A 15,169-nucleotide genomic window follows, 5' to 3' on the forward strand; every position below is an offset into this window, starting at 1 on the left:
TTTGTAAAACTAAAATGCTTTATACCACACTGTAGATGTTGGCAAAGATATACATGTAAGAATATAGTTGTTCAATCTAGGTTCAGCTGTCAAGCCATGTCAGAAAACATTTTATAGGGCCATCTTCCCGGCAAAACTAATCCGAATTGAACAACCAGGATGATGTGCAGATTTGGGCTGGCTGCAATTTGAATGACATTTCATTTCAGCAAAACAAAATCCCTTCAGGGGTTATTTTGAATAAGTGGTGAGTGCCGGTTTTTTTTTTTGTTTTTGGTGGCATTTCGCTTCTGAAATGGCTGTAGAACTCTTAAGTCCCACAGGAAACTGGCAGGTGAAATGTTTTTAGGACACCTACGCAGGAATAAATAATTACAAATTAACGTATAAAACATTTCACAGTGAGTTTTTTTCTTGCGATGAAATGTGTAATAGTGCCTTCAATGTGGACAGATTCCTTTTAATGACTCCACTGATTTTGGCAAAGCCTTAAGTGCAGAGATAAATGCTCGAAAACAGAGCCATTATTAGCGTAATAATTTTTGACATCCAAAGTAAAAAGTAACATTGCTAAACTGTCAGGGCACTTTAATAGCTCAGTTTACTCTGGTTTTGTTTGTTTCCTTGTTAAAGTGAGCCCAGATATCCATTTTATGTTTGAGTGTGGAACTCCCACTGTGATTACATTGCAGGCAGTGCGTTTGACCTCCCTAGTGATAACAGTGAACTGCTGAACTAATATGCAGTTACCAAAAGAATATGAATGATTTGAAGGTTTCTATTTGAAAGCACACAACTCATGTTTACAATTTCAATACATGTTTTTTTAAATAAATAATGCATACATTTGTGCACACACACACATTGAACACATAAATAGATAAATAATGCATACATTTATACACACCCGCATTGAATACATAAATACATACATTCCTATATGCATTCATACATACATATATACATATGCCATTATGTAAGATAAAGATCATGCCATCACAGCTAATACACCCGATTATATATTGACATTTAACAGCACACACATAAAGAGGTATATGATACATTATATGTAGATCACAATAGACGGTTCGCTCTGTGTCAAATACACATATACACACTCTGATAGCACAGATCCTATTGCATGTAATAATAATAATAATAATAATAATAATCAGCAGCAGCAGCAGCATCATCAGAACTACCATCATCAGAAGCATCACAATTATAATAATGCTGTAACTGTATAATTGGTATTAGTTTTTATGAAGACCATTATTATCATTATTGTTACAAATAAATTGTATTATTACATTTAATTGCATGTTCCTGGGCAAAATCTGATCTTTCTCCATTTAGGTCCCAGTTTTTGTTATTGGATACCGCTGATCACTATTTTACTTTGCACTGTTATATCTCTTATGCGGCACACTTTCATGTGAACGAGTAGACACTGGAATTCTGCCCAGATTAAAGCTCTACACTGTGAAGGCTTAATTTGAAGTGTGGCCTTCAGTTAAAAATATAATAATAATAAATCAGAAAGACGGGGCAAATTTAAACAATCCATTCATTTTTCTACGTGTTTTACAAATCACAGAGGCACCCGGTTTCTTCCCCGTTCACATGAATGTTACATTACAGAAGAGTGTTCCATAAATGCATGAGCATGTCAGTCAGGAGAAGCAAAATACATCATTATTGGAACAGGTCCTTCATCCCCATGCTGCTCAGATGTCAGAAATGTTTACATCATCTGCCTGCCAATCACACAGTGTTCGTGTACAGGGAATGGCCAAATATGGTCTCAACCAAAGAGGAAAGTCAGTCAGGAACACACAAGAGGCAAATCAGAGCTGGGCATAGAGGAGCAGGGAGGAGCATGGAGGATCAGGGTTGGAGCAGGGAGGAGCATAGGGGAGCAAAGAGGAGCAGGGAGGAGCAAAGAGGAGCATAGGGGAGCAGGGAGGAGCAGGAGGAGCACAGGGGAGCAGGGAGGAGCAGGAGGAGCATTGGGGAGCAGGGAGGAAAAGGAGGAGCATAGGGGAGCAGGGAGGAGCAGGAGGAGCAAAGAGGAGGATAGGGGAGCAGGGAGGAGCAAGAGGAGCATAGGGGAGCAGGGAGGAAAAGGAGGAGCATAGGGGAGCAGGGAGGAGCAGGAGAAGCATAGGGGAACAGGGAGGAGCAGGAGGAGCATAGGGGAGTAGGGAGGAGCATAGGGGAGCAGGAGGAGCATAGGGGAACAGGAAGGAGCAGGAGGAGCAAAGAGGCGGATAGGGGAGCAGGGAGGAGCAAGAGGAGCACAGGGGAGCAGGGAGGAGCAGGAGGAGCAGGGAGGAGCATTGGGGAGCAGGGAGGAGCAGGAGGAGGATAGGGGAGCAGCGAGGAGCAGGAGGAACATAGGGGAGCAGGGAGGAGCAGGGAGTTGCAAAGGGAGCAGGGAGGAGCAGGGAGTTGCAAAGGGAGCAGGAGGCGCATAGGGGAGCAGGGTTGTCCGTGAAGCGTATTGTGACAATTGTTTGTGAAACGCGCTATATAAACACAATCTGATTTGATTTGATAAGAGGAGGAGAGTGTGCAGCATTGGTTCCCAATGCCTGCTGATGGTAAAGAACTGTTTGATATTGGCAGTCTGGTACCATACAACGAATATCGCCGTTCCACTTAAACACAGGACGTGACAAACATACACATCAAGCAATGACTACACTGTTTGTATGAGAGAAACTCATAAACGGTCCTCGTTTGCATGCAGTTCAGAGGAGGCGACCATGCCGTTGCTTCCATCAATAACAGGCAAGGAAAAGGCATTTTGGGTTTTTTTTTCCAGTGATGTAAATGAATATAAATGCAATTCCTCAGAAGTAGAATGCAAGCAGGTGGGTGGCACAGAACTACCTTCAGCTCGAGCAGGACTACCTGTGTCCATCAGAAGCAGAATCCTCACGGTAAAATTTACCTTCGAGCTCGAACAAACAATCCTCTCCAAAACGGAGCTTTTCAAATCAGGTGCCACACTGGTAGGCCTACGTGACAGCCATACGAATTAAGTGTGTTTTTCTCAACTTAAATAACTAAAATGTTCACTTAAAAGAAAAAAGACCAGTGAATTACTTGAACAGATTAAATCGCCCTACTCAAGTGGTTCAAGGCAACAGAGAACTTTGTGGATTGCAGTGCATGGAAAGCCGCGTCACGTTGCCAGTTGCCAATAAAGCGGTCGGTAAAAGCTCAGTTTTGATCAGTTGTACACAAGAATGAATCACTTTGATGAATTATTTGTCATACAAATTCCAGTTGCTTTCGTGTATCGTGAAAACAGACGTTTCGCCTTTTGAATCACGAGAATGGGAGAGCCTGCAACTTTTCCACTGATACACCGCTGAACGTCCAAATTGGAAAATTGTTGTCTGACCACCATTTCGTGTCTGAGTGTTGTTTTTCTCACTGGAGAGTTTTTTTTTTTCCATTTTGTTTTTTAACCTCGATTGTTCAGGTTTTGGGGTTTCAAGGCCTGTTTTTTTATTTTGTGTTTCCTCTCTAAAGCATCTTTGTGGCAGTGTGTCTGTGTGTGGGGCGGGGGGGGGGGGGGGGGGGGGGGGGTAGGGGGGGGAAGCGCTATACAATCAAAACCGAATTGAGTTGAAGCTCAACTCTGATAAAACTGAGACTCCTTCCTCGTTGGCCTCCCTGCCTCCCCTGTCGGAGCTCATCCAGAATGCTGCTTCTCGCCAGATTTTCGATCCCCCCCCAGAGTACGCCATGTTACCCTCCTTCTCATCTCCACCCACCGATCATCAGTCAGGACTGATTTCTGCCAATTAGGCAACTAAATGGCCTGCTCAGTTATACCCTAAACGGATCATAAGGCCGAACACTAGAGACCTGCGCTGGGATTCCCACGCACAGTAATTTGTGTGGTAGCGGGTCAAATTTAGCCTACAGCAGACGGGAGCGGGCGGTCAGTAAAAAAAACAAAAAAAAAACTGCGGGTCCCATCGTCCCAAAATTGTGTAGTAGTTTAATTCATATAAAAATGAACAAAACTATGTTTCGACCGTCTAAAATAGCGTAATAGTTCATGGATATTCGTTTGTGGATTTACCCAGAACGATGCATTCTCGCGCGTACTTTTCAGCCAATGATTAAAAGGCACGCACGTCTCAGACAGCCAATGATCAGTCGGTTTCCCTCGCTTAGTTTAATCAAATCAAATCAGTTAGTTAGGCCTTGGCAGGCAACATGCCCCGTACCTATACAGCACCGAGAGTTTGGCACTGTTCAGGGTTATGGCTTGTACGGTGGCCAAAAGTCAGACATATCGGGAGTCAGACGTCACTATGCACTATTATGAGGTGCCAAACACACCTGTTTCCTCCGGGCACTCCGGTTTGCTCCCACACCGAAAGACGCGCGTGTCAGGTTAGGTACACCCCTGCCGTCGAACTTGACCAAGGCCCCGGCCTCAGATCTGGCGTCGGTCCCCCGGGCGCTGTGCGCTGCGGCTGCCCGCTGCTCCTGAGCGACCAGGACGGGTCACATGCAGGGGGGGACAATAAAAGGGTATCTTAATTTCGATCTGCTGGGCAGTGCCATCACAGAAGAGGACGGCAGTGCCAGCTCCGGCTTCCTGCTCCCGCAGGGGAGAACAGCGTCCTTCGCACCTGAGCCACAGAAAAGCAGACATGCAGCCGGAATTTTCTGTGTGTTCTTATGAAACAAGCGCTGGCTCCATAGATTCTCTCAGTGGAGACTTTGCAATTACTTTTTTCATCAGGAAGGCCAGGCCAGAGAGAGAGGGGCACGCGCTCGGGAGAAGCTTCCTCTCGGGGCTCAGAGGGTCCGGCCGGCAGCCGCGGAGAGGATAAGGATGTCACGGTCACAGCGTCCCTATTTTACAGCTCATCGCCATCTTGGCAGCTGAGCTGGGAAAGGTTTGAAAGCAGAAGAGTGGGAAATTAGGGTATGGATAATGCCGCCACCCTTCACCCCCCCCCCCCCCCCCCCCGCCCCCCCCAGCCCCCCACCATACCCCTCACCCCAGGGCTGTTACTCCATGACCTGTAAGGGCAGAGTGTGGGTCGTACATATTTTACACTACCTTCAGCTTTATTAGCCTAAATTTACTTTAAGTTATGACAGCGACCCTACTGATTTTTGACACACAGTCATTTGAAATTAGGTTTTTGTTGTTTTGTATGTAGTTTTCTTCAGTCTTCATGTCTTTACATCTGTGGGCTGATCCCAGAAAAAGGAATTTCCCTGACAATGGACAATAAAAAAGAAGAAAAAAAAGAAGAGTAGGTTTTTTTTTTGGAATGTCTTTTTTTTTCCACAAAATTCCAAGCCGTGGTGTTCTAGAACTCCACTGCTCTCAGCCACCAGCAGTGATTGTGACATCAGCATTTAGAACGTTCAGTAAAAGAGAACTTTCCAATCCCACGTTTGCGATCTCACAATCCTCGGGGGGGGGGGGCGGGGGGGGGGGAGGGGGGTCAGACGCGTCATTGGACGGCCACGGTGACGGGCAGCAGGTTGTGCAGGAGCTGCCCGGAGGACTGGGAGCGCGGGGGGCACTCGGGGGCCAATCGCAGGCTGTCGCTGCCCTCCGCCATGCTGGGGGCCACCCGCGAGGCCTTGTGGGCCGGCCGCATGGCCACGATCAGCTGCCGCTTGAAGGTGTCGCTCAGCACGATGTACAGGAAGGGGTTGATGCAGCTGTTGGCGTAGCCCATGCTGATGGCCACGTTGTAGGCGAGCAGGAAGGCGAAGCCGGGTCTGCGGATGCCCAGGTGCGCCAGCTGCAGGATGTAGTAGGGCGCCCAGCAGACGAAGAAGGCCAGGCAGATGGCCACCGCCATGCGCGTCACCTTGCGGGTGCGCACCCTCTGGCTGCGCGGCGGCAGCGGCGCCACCGTGGCCGCCATGTTCTGCAGGATCCGGAAGAAGACGCCGCAGATGACGGCCAGCGGGAAGGCGAAGGCCAGCACGAACTGGTAGAGGGTGAACCAGTAGGTGGCGGCGTTGGGCAGCAGCAGGGCGCAGCCCACCGAGCCGTCCCGCAGGGGCATGAGGCCCGTGTAGGTCCAGACGGGCACGATGGTGACCAGCGAGAGGAGCCAGACCAGGCCGACGGCGGCGCCGGCGGCCCGGGGCGTGCGCACGTGGGTGAAGCGCATGGGGTGCACCGTCGCCAGGTAGCGGTCCAGCGTCATGACCGTCAGGATGTAGGTGCTGACGATCTGGCTGTTGGAGTCGAGCGCGGTGATGAGCGTGCACATGGTGGCCCCGAAGCGCCAGGACCCGTTGCCCACCAGCTGGTGGATGAGGAAGGGCATGCCCAGCAGGAAGAGGAGGTCCGCGATGGACAGGTTGAAGATGAAGATGTCGGGCACCGTCTGCTGGGCGCGGAACTTGTTCTTCTTCACGATGGTGTAGATGACCATGCAGTTGCCCACGGTGCCCAGGAAGCAGATGATCCCGTAGATGCTGGGCATGAGGACCGTGCTGTAGGGATCCGAGCGCTCCGCTGGGGGGGGGAAGGGGGGAAGGGGAGGGGGGTTCAAGGCATCCAGAGATCAAAATTAATACTTTCAATCCGTATGTATAAAACAGACACGTCTCCATTAACAGTTTTATGATAGCAACAGTTATAAATCCCAGTAGCTCCAGTTGCCTGATATAGATAACGATAACATTAGAGTGGTTATAAGCCAATCGTTAAAAAAATCTTATAGTATCTTTAAATGTAGAATGTTTCACATTAATCCTCCCTGCTGCCGCTGTTCATGCCGATGGTGCTGAATTTGGACAGTCATCTTCAATTCAACAGATTATTTATTTCTTTATTGTGTTGTTGGATACACTTGACTCTAAACTCCTTCCCCCTATATTTAATTTCAAACTATGTACAGTTAAATGCAAAAGTATTCTGACAGTTGTGGAAAATTGATTGTTTTTCCTCAGTAGAAATTACATTTGTATTTCAAATCAAACAGTGAGCAGGAGGCAACATTCAGAATGTCCGCATTTATTTCAAGACTTTTGTTCAAAACAAATTTAAATTATAACACTGCCCATCAATGAGCCATGTCCCCCAATTTTAAAAGGCAAAAGTGGAACCCAGGCACTCTCTCCCACATAAACTTCATAAACGCCTTTATTGCGGTGGCAGGTTCAAAAGAGACACAATAAAAATACTCTGACGCGTTTTGGCTAGATGGCCTTTATCAGGGAGTAAACAAGAGCTGCAGAACAAGCTGCAGAAAGGTGTTAAGAAGGAAAACAATGATCCTTAATTAGCAACACCTTTCTCTAAATCGACAGGTAGAGGTGTGGCTCACCTGTGGAATTAATTTGTCTTGCAAAAAGTTCCACATAAGTGAATAATGCACAGGTATGACAAATCATGCATCAATATGACAAATACTAAAAAATAAATAAATACATTTAAATACATAAATGAAATGAATAAAATTACGATGACAGACAGTGATGTTTGCGAGCGACACTCACAGGCTAAATTCAGTTACTTACTACCGTGGGCATGCAGCAGTAATTTTGAATGTGGTACAGGGGCATGACATGTTTTGTTATAAGCAGTAGAATTAGATGTCTTAGTGCAGGGCTAAAATAAAAACCTCAACCCACATTCCTTTTCAGAAAAGACTGGACATGCCGGCTTTATATGGATGCATTTTTCTTTTTACTGCAGTGATACTCAATCCTGGTCCTAGAGAGCCACAGAGCCTTGTGGCTTTTGTTTTTTCCTCCAGATCAGGGACTAATTCAGGTCCAGGAAACCAGCTGACCTGATTTAACTGTGTAATCAAATGTGTCAAATGAAGTCGTATTTTATAACAACTACATAAGAAGAAAAAAACAGTTTAAAATGAGCATTGAGAAGATGTCACAAAGACAAGATAAAAAATAATTAAATTAAGAAAGAGTCAGACTCCATTCAGAGCAGTTCTAATTAAAAGCCAAGGTAAAACATTATAGGTCTTTAGTTGTTTTTTAAAACTGTTCGCAGAGCTTGCCTGTCAGATTTATAATGGTAGGGTGTTCCACAGTCCTGGAACACAGGAATAAAAACCCGCTTCTCCGCGTCTTTTGTGTTTTATTTTGGGTACACTGAGTAAGCAGGCCTTAGGGGATCAGAGCTCATATTCAGACAGGCAATATCTGACATACGCAGCTGCTAAAGCATTAAGGGCTTTAAAAACCAGAAAAAAAATCAATCGGAAAGCAAACAGGAACAGTAAAAATCAATCCCAAAGCTAACGGGGAGCCGGTGGCCAGTACTGTGGCCAGAAGGGGCGCGATGTGCTCTCTCCTCCTTGTTTTTGTCAAAATTCTGGCAGCAGCATTTTGTACCGGCTGAAGTCGGTCAGTTGTCTTTGTTGGCAGCCCGAATTTAAAGTGCAATACAATAATCTAAGTGGCTAAAAACAAACCCATGAGTCCATTTATTATATTTTGTTTTGCATCATGCAACATGAGGAGAAATGGTCTCACTCGTGCAATGTTCCAGAGTTGAAAAAAGGCAGTCTTGACAACATTACTGATGTGTGGTTTACAACTCCGGTCAGAATCTAACACGAGCCCCAGGTTCCCTGCTTCAGGCTTACTCTGCAGAGCGAGATGACCAAGTTTGCTGGATAATTTTCTCTCTCTGTGTTTTTTGGGCCAATTAGTAGCACTTCTGTTTTTTTCCTTGTTTAATTTAAGTAAGCCGGTCATCCAGACTGTGATGCTAGACAGGCAGCTAAGCAGTAAATTGAGCGAGTATTACCAGACTCTACAGAAATACATACTACATGGCCAAATGTACGTGGACACCCCTTTAATTAGTGGGTTTGGCTACTTCAGCCACACATCGCTAATAGGCACATAAAAACAGGCACTTCTTTTATTTCTTTTATGTGTGTAAAGCACTTTGTAACTTTGTTTTTGAAAAGTGCTATACAAATAAAGTGTATTCTTATTATTATTATTATTATTATTATTATTATTATAAAAACAAGCGTACAGCCATGCACTCTCCATAGACAAACACTGGCAGTAGAATGAGTCGTACTGAAGAGCTCAGAGACTATCAAATGTGATATGCACAGTCGATAAGAGTTCAGCAAATCTTATAATCCTGAGTTTATGTACTTTGGTGGGTGATGGAGCACAATAAATAAGACATGGGCATCACATCTGAGTACTGCAGCAAGATGTTAAAAAGCAGAGAACACCCCCAGAGAGATCCCAGTTATCCCATTGGCTGCTCCACCTCCAATCATATTTTGTCTTACAGTTTGAGGGAATGTAAAATGCGGAGGGGAGGCCACTCTAAGTGAAGCTGTACCATCAGTGCCTAACCAGGCTTCAGTCAGCAGGCTAACATCTAGGTTGTGGTCAATAATTAGACCGCTAACTAAAAAAATGTTTCGTTACCTAAAGATCTTTCGGGTCAGTGCTGCAAAACTCACTGAGCTGGCTAGGCGTACACTCTAAATTCAGGTCAGCAGGCCTGTTGGCTAAATTACAAAAAACATTAGCACCAGCACCTCTTAGGTAAGTGCTACGAGAAATCACCATCTGAACAGGAAGCGCATCTAAAAGCAAGTTGGAGTTAGACGGGCTGTCAGGCTGAAGTGCACCATCCCAGGCCTTTTGACAGCGTGTCTGGGGCGCTCTCTTGTTTGGCTGAAGGCTGCCCCCTTTCGCACCGTCCCGGGGCACTCCCAGAAGCTGAGAGAGCTGCTGATAAAACATATGCCTGTGGCTCTGCGCGTCTCGCAGACAGAAGGCGGACTGAACCGTCTGCGCTTCCCCTTCTGCAGTTGGGTTTAAAGGGCTGGAGATGATAGCTTTCGCTTTCAAGTGCACGGAGGATAAGTGACTTAAAATGGGCTTCGGGAATCTCCAGTCGCCAGAGGTGGACGTCATCCGTAAACCGGCACGGACGACAACTGCTCCGGTGCTATTAGCTTTAGCAGGAACGGAGGCTATTTGTCTTTCAATAACTGGATAAATCCGGAGCCCCAGGGAAACAGAAAACTTTATTTGTCTGACTGGGAGTTGAACAGCAAGAGTCTCTGCCGAGCATAACCAGATGGATGGATCCATCGCTGGCTTCTGGGGCAGGGGAGAAGACAGAGACTCTGTCAGGGAGCTGAGCATCTGGGGGCTATTTTTCAGGGCCCAGGACCGAGCTGACGGGTGGGAGCTCGCTCTGGTTTGGGCCTTTGAGACGGGTTCTGGGGTACCGTGCGCCAGGTCGATATCTGCAGGGGCGCCGCAGACCCTGCCAGCGGCTCTCCAGGACCAGGAGCGAGGACCACCAGCTCAAAGGCATGCTTCTCGTAGCATTTAAACTTCCGTCCACTTTCATGTTCAATTTCCTTCCTGACTCTCCCAATAATACATTAACTAATCATTTATAAATATTTCAGTTAGAAACTTAATTATATTAATAGTCACCTGACGACAGCCTTAGAGTGCCTATGGGGACCCCTGGTGGATAGCCATTGAATTACATGTTTAAATCCCTGCAGGTCTCATGGTGGTCACATCAAACACTAGAGTGTTTGCTAAGCACCTTGATTAGTAGAATTAGGTGTGATACTGCTTGGTTGAAACAAAAGCCGACACCCAGACTGACCCTTTCTGGATAAGACTGGGGGACCCCTGCTCTAAAACATGAAAGCACCTAATCAAGAAAAATTAACAGCTTGTTAAAATTGCAACTGTGGTTGGAACAAAAACCAGCATACACAGGGGTCCCCCAGGACCGAGTTTGAGAACCACTGTCCTAGACATAGGTAATTCACAGAAAAAAAAAGATGTAAAATCCAAATCTTCATTTAGGCCTAGATGTTCAGTAGCCTGTAATTTGTAGATGCAATCATTTTCACGTTTGCTTAGCAATTTGAGGCAGTTAACCTTTCTAATAGAAACGTCGATGTGATCAATTCTTGTTGCTTGTAACGAGGAAGGGTTGCTTAGATGCAGTGCCTTAAAGGGCCGAGCAATGGAATAATCCTCCCTCCCTGAGCAGTCTTGCAGGCTTCTGTGGGTGTTGGCCAATGTAAAATGCCCCACAATGCGGACAGTCTAATCTGTGAATCACGTACGTGGTTTTGCGATTAGTGACACGTTAAACATGGTACTCCGTGTATTTCCCTGGATATCGGTGGGCAGTGTGTTTCTGTACACTTCCGCTGTCATTCTGTCGCTGCCATCACTTGTTACATAACAAGACCAGGTCAAAACCTAGTATATGGCTGGACCGGCCGACCAATGGTGCAAGTTCATAACTCGGCCGACCAATGGTGTAACTTCATTACTCACTCACTCAGTCACTCAGTCTCAGACATTCGCGTTTGTAGAGCTGGCCCCGCTGTTGCCGTGCCGCCAAAAACTACAATAAGGATCAGACTACAATAAAGACCATTGAACTGGTGCCAGACGCGGCCCCAACAGACCCAAGCCATCACGCCGCCTTCTCTGTGTTTGACCGATGAAGCAGTATGCCGAGGGTCCAGAGCAGTCACCTTTTCCATCACACTGACAACAATTCACCATTTTGTCTCATCTGTCCACAACACTTGTTTCAAACAAAATTCATCAGACTCATCATTTATTTAGTTTCATTTTTTAATTTTTGCTCATTCCAATCCTGCCTTTCTGATCTTGGAGCTGAGGAGAGGTTTGCCTCTGGAAGTATGGGCTCTGTAATGAGCCTCTCCCGGTCCTCTGTGCCCAATCTCCTGAGCATGCTCTCATACCCAATATATGGAGATCACTAGCCATTACTCCAGCTGACAATTTAGGATTTGCTCTCACAGCTTTCTTGTGATCATCCTGTCATCATTTTCTGGCGTCTTCCGCAGACGGCCTGATCGCTGCTGAGTCCTCCACCAGTTAGTTTCTCCTTCAGGCCATTCCACACTGTTGAGCGGTGGAATACACAAGCATTCTACAATACATCTAGTTTTTCTTCTTTTTTTTCTTCTCTTTTATCCTCGCTGTAGTTTTCTTGGTTGTCATACTCAGTTTTCAGGCCCTCGTCTGCAGTTTCCGCGTCTAGTTTCTTTCAACTAATAAAGTAGACTCAGCAAATGTTTCTGAAGGATATACAGTATATGCCCTGACACTCACAGCTTTTTATTTATAAATTGAGTAAATTGAGTAATATGGTAAACCTATGACATTTGAACCAGCTGATGGTCATTTTGTCCCAATACTTATGCTGAGTTGTAAAAAGGACACTTGCCTAATTTGAATGGTATTTTTTGTAATATAGTTTAAAAACCACATGAAATAAACGCAAACATTGCGAATTTTGCCTCATAGCAATTCTTTTAAAATACAAATGTGATTAGTACAGAGGGAAAACAACCAAACTGACACAATTTTCTGTTTCATTTTTTTTTTTTTTTACCTTTTACTGCATTTCCCGCTTAAATAAAGGTATTTTTTTAAGTCAAATCTGAAGTTGCGCAACCAGCACCCAGGTTTCCACGTACAGCAGCCCATTTTACTTCGATCGGCACTCTGTATTGTGAGTTCATAAAACCTTTCTCTCATAAACCACTTTTCTTGATTCTTGCGATTAATTCATCAATAAAGTCGCGTTTAAGGTTTTCAGAAATGAGCACTTACCGGCTGGGTTTCTTGACGAGTTGAAGAAGGGAAGTGTAGCGTTGTCAGTCGACATGTTATTCGCACCCACAAAATTACTCTGTTTCATAAAGAGGACGCGTTATGAAACGTTTTTCCAATATGAAAAAGCTGGTAATCTAGTGTGAGAGAATATAGACATTATCGCAGAATTAGGGCAGGAATACAGTAGGACCTGTTGTTCCCAGTGCATTTCACATAAATAATGGCCAATAACATTAATTTAACAGGCCGTTCTCAACAATGTATTCGTGGCGAGAATTGTTTTCAGTCGAGAGCCTGCTTGGACCTGGGATTTACTTCAGGGATATTTGCGTAACCATAGTGCACTATTAATTCATAGTTTTACATAATATGCATATGAAATGTAGGCTACGCCACTCAAGAATGTACGCAAGAAAAATATATGTAGCTTATGTCGACAACATGAAACACTGTAAGCTGCAGCATTAATATAGGCTACTGACCTGATGCTTCTCAGTCCAAACAGTGCATATTTTCAAAAATAGTTTATCGGACCCAATATGAATATATTTTTATATTAATGTAAAGTTGGTAAATTATGCCCCAGTCTCTGTGGTCTGACTGACATCCTCTGTTCTTCGGTTTGTTTAAAGTCATTTCACTTTCAAAAGCTTCCGTTTCGAGTTATCTTGACAGACTGCACGTGCCCATTTGACCTATACAAAATTATAACCGTCGACTTAATTTTCCTGAACATTTGCACGGACAGAGCGACATGAAAGCGGCGGCTCTCGCGGATGTTTCCAAACGGAACGCAGCCAGAATCTGCGTCTTGCACACTTCGGAGCAGCCGAGAGAAGCTGACCGAAGAGCAAGCCTGTGACACAGTACTGACAGCCTTCGCGTCGGAAATATGGAAGAAGTTAGCATTACCCAATTGTGGCTTCCAGGATAAACTGTAAGACAGCGCTAAACCTTCTCCGTTATTCAGCTTTCGGTTGCCGTATCTCGTGATACATGCTCGTGCCATTCTTTTACATCTTTGCGTGTGGTGGCTGTGTATTTATCAGGTTTTAAAGTCTGTTTTTTAAAGTGCAGCGAAGTTATTTTAAACGCTAAGAAGTAATACGAATAGTAGTAAAGTCAAGATGCAAGGCACGTACACTTAATGAATATGAAAACCTGAGCCATCCACAGGCAAAAGGCGGCAAGGCACGTTTTCGCCTTGAGATAAATCACATCTGCATGCGCTTGTTATCCGTAATTATTTCGTATAGCTGGGGAAAACAGTTCAGCCATCTAATGAACCATAAGCCTTAAGCCCACATAATCAAAGCCATTCTTCTGTATGCGCAATATGGATATAATAGCTCCATCTTCAAAAGTTGTATAACATCAACTGTTTGTAAATTCCTATTGGTCCAGCTTGCAAAACTTCGTAATTTTACAGGGTGTTTTTATTTCGCCATTTTATATTTACATGCACATATCATTGTAGCAAAACCAGCCTGTTGGAGGTGTCCTTAAAGACCGAGTTTATTAATCACTGACATTCTACCTCTATGTGTAATTAATTAGGCCAATCAGGTTAAGCTCCTTGCTCGTGGGCGTGATTCCTGGAAATCAAACCTGCAACCTTTATGTCCAGTTCTCTAATCATGACAGGAGTTGGCTGATATCCACCCTGCTGCTTCATGTTATTATGGACCACAATTTAATTAACTGTGCCTCAGCATCTTAGAAACACTAAGAAATTATTCATTTATTTATTCATGTATTCATTTTTATCCATTTAGTTCTGATTTCAGGGTTTGCAGTACCTTGCATTTATTATGATTTTATTCAAACTTTAGACATTCGGGGGAAGGTAATCCTGGAGCCTAGCTTTACTGAAATGGATCATGGTCAGGCTCATAGGACCTCAACCAATAGGGTACCATTTTGGATTTTGACAAGGGAGGTTATTTATGCTCTGTGCAATGAGGTTGTTTTCATCTATGTCATATTATTGAGCTGTAATTATCACTTCATTACATTACATTTATTTAGCAGATGCTTTTATCCAAAGTGACGTACAAAATTGCATATCAAGGTCATCGGAACAACTACAAAACACAGGTTCGATTAGGTACAATACTCATTTCGTACTTCATAGCACATTATATAAAAGGTATAATTATTATATAATTTGTAGAAGGGATTCATTTGGCCATTAATCAACCTTATCTTTTATGCAATGATTTATCTTAATTAGCATCTTACATTAACAATCTTACGTTTTTTTAATCATGAGCACTTTCTTTATCAAAAAGAAAGATTTGTGTTATACAGAATGAGAAAATGGAGAAATGGGTCAGGGAGTTTTCACTTCTCGTGATGAATGTGTGTCTGGATTTGTGCATTTACACAATAGGCAGGAGAGGTTTGAGCTGACATAATTAGTGAGTCTTAGAACCTAGATCAAAGGGATCTGTGTTCTTACAGAACTGAAAATGGACGTGGCATTAAGCAGGCTTATGAAAGGAGGATAGTT

At 44.4% G+C, this 15,169-nt stretch overlaps 1 protein-coding gene across 2 annotated transcripts; it reads right to left on the reverse strand.

Moving 5' to 3' along the window:
* Positions 1-5,497: 5,497 nt before the first annotated feature.
* Positions 5,498-14,045, reverse strand: LOC118217240 (melanin-concentrating hormone receptor 1-like). Of its 2 annotated transcripts, none has more exons than XM_035399101.1 (3): positions 13,140-14,045; positions 12,655-12,733; positions 5,498-6,526 (listed from the first exon to the last, which is right to left on the reverse strand). In XM_035399101.1, the coding sequence occupies exons 2-3, from the start codon at positions 12,707-12,709 to the stop codon at positions 5,502-5,504; spliced, it is 1,080 nt and encodes a 359-aa protein (XP_035254992.1). In that variant the 5' UTR covers positions 12,710-12,733; positions 13,140-14,045; the 3' UTR covers positions 5,498-5,501. The 2 variants fall into 2 exon arrangements, with proteins under 2 accessions (XP_035254992.1, XP_035254991.1); XM_035399100.1 differs by having other exon boundaries at positions 12,655-12,791.
* Positions 14,046-15,169: the final 1,124 nt, after the last annotated feature.

The sequence above is a fragment of the Anguilla anguilla genome, chromosome 17 (genome assembly GCF_013347855.1).
Source record: "Anguilla anguilla isolate fAngAng1 chromosome 17, fAngAng1.pri, whole genome shotgun sequence".
Classification (NCBI taxonomy): Eukaryota; Metazoa; Chordata; class Actinopteri; order Anguilliformes; family Anguillidae; genus Anguilla; species Anguilla anguilla.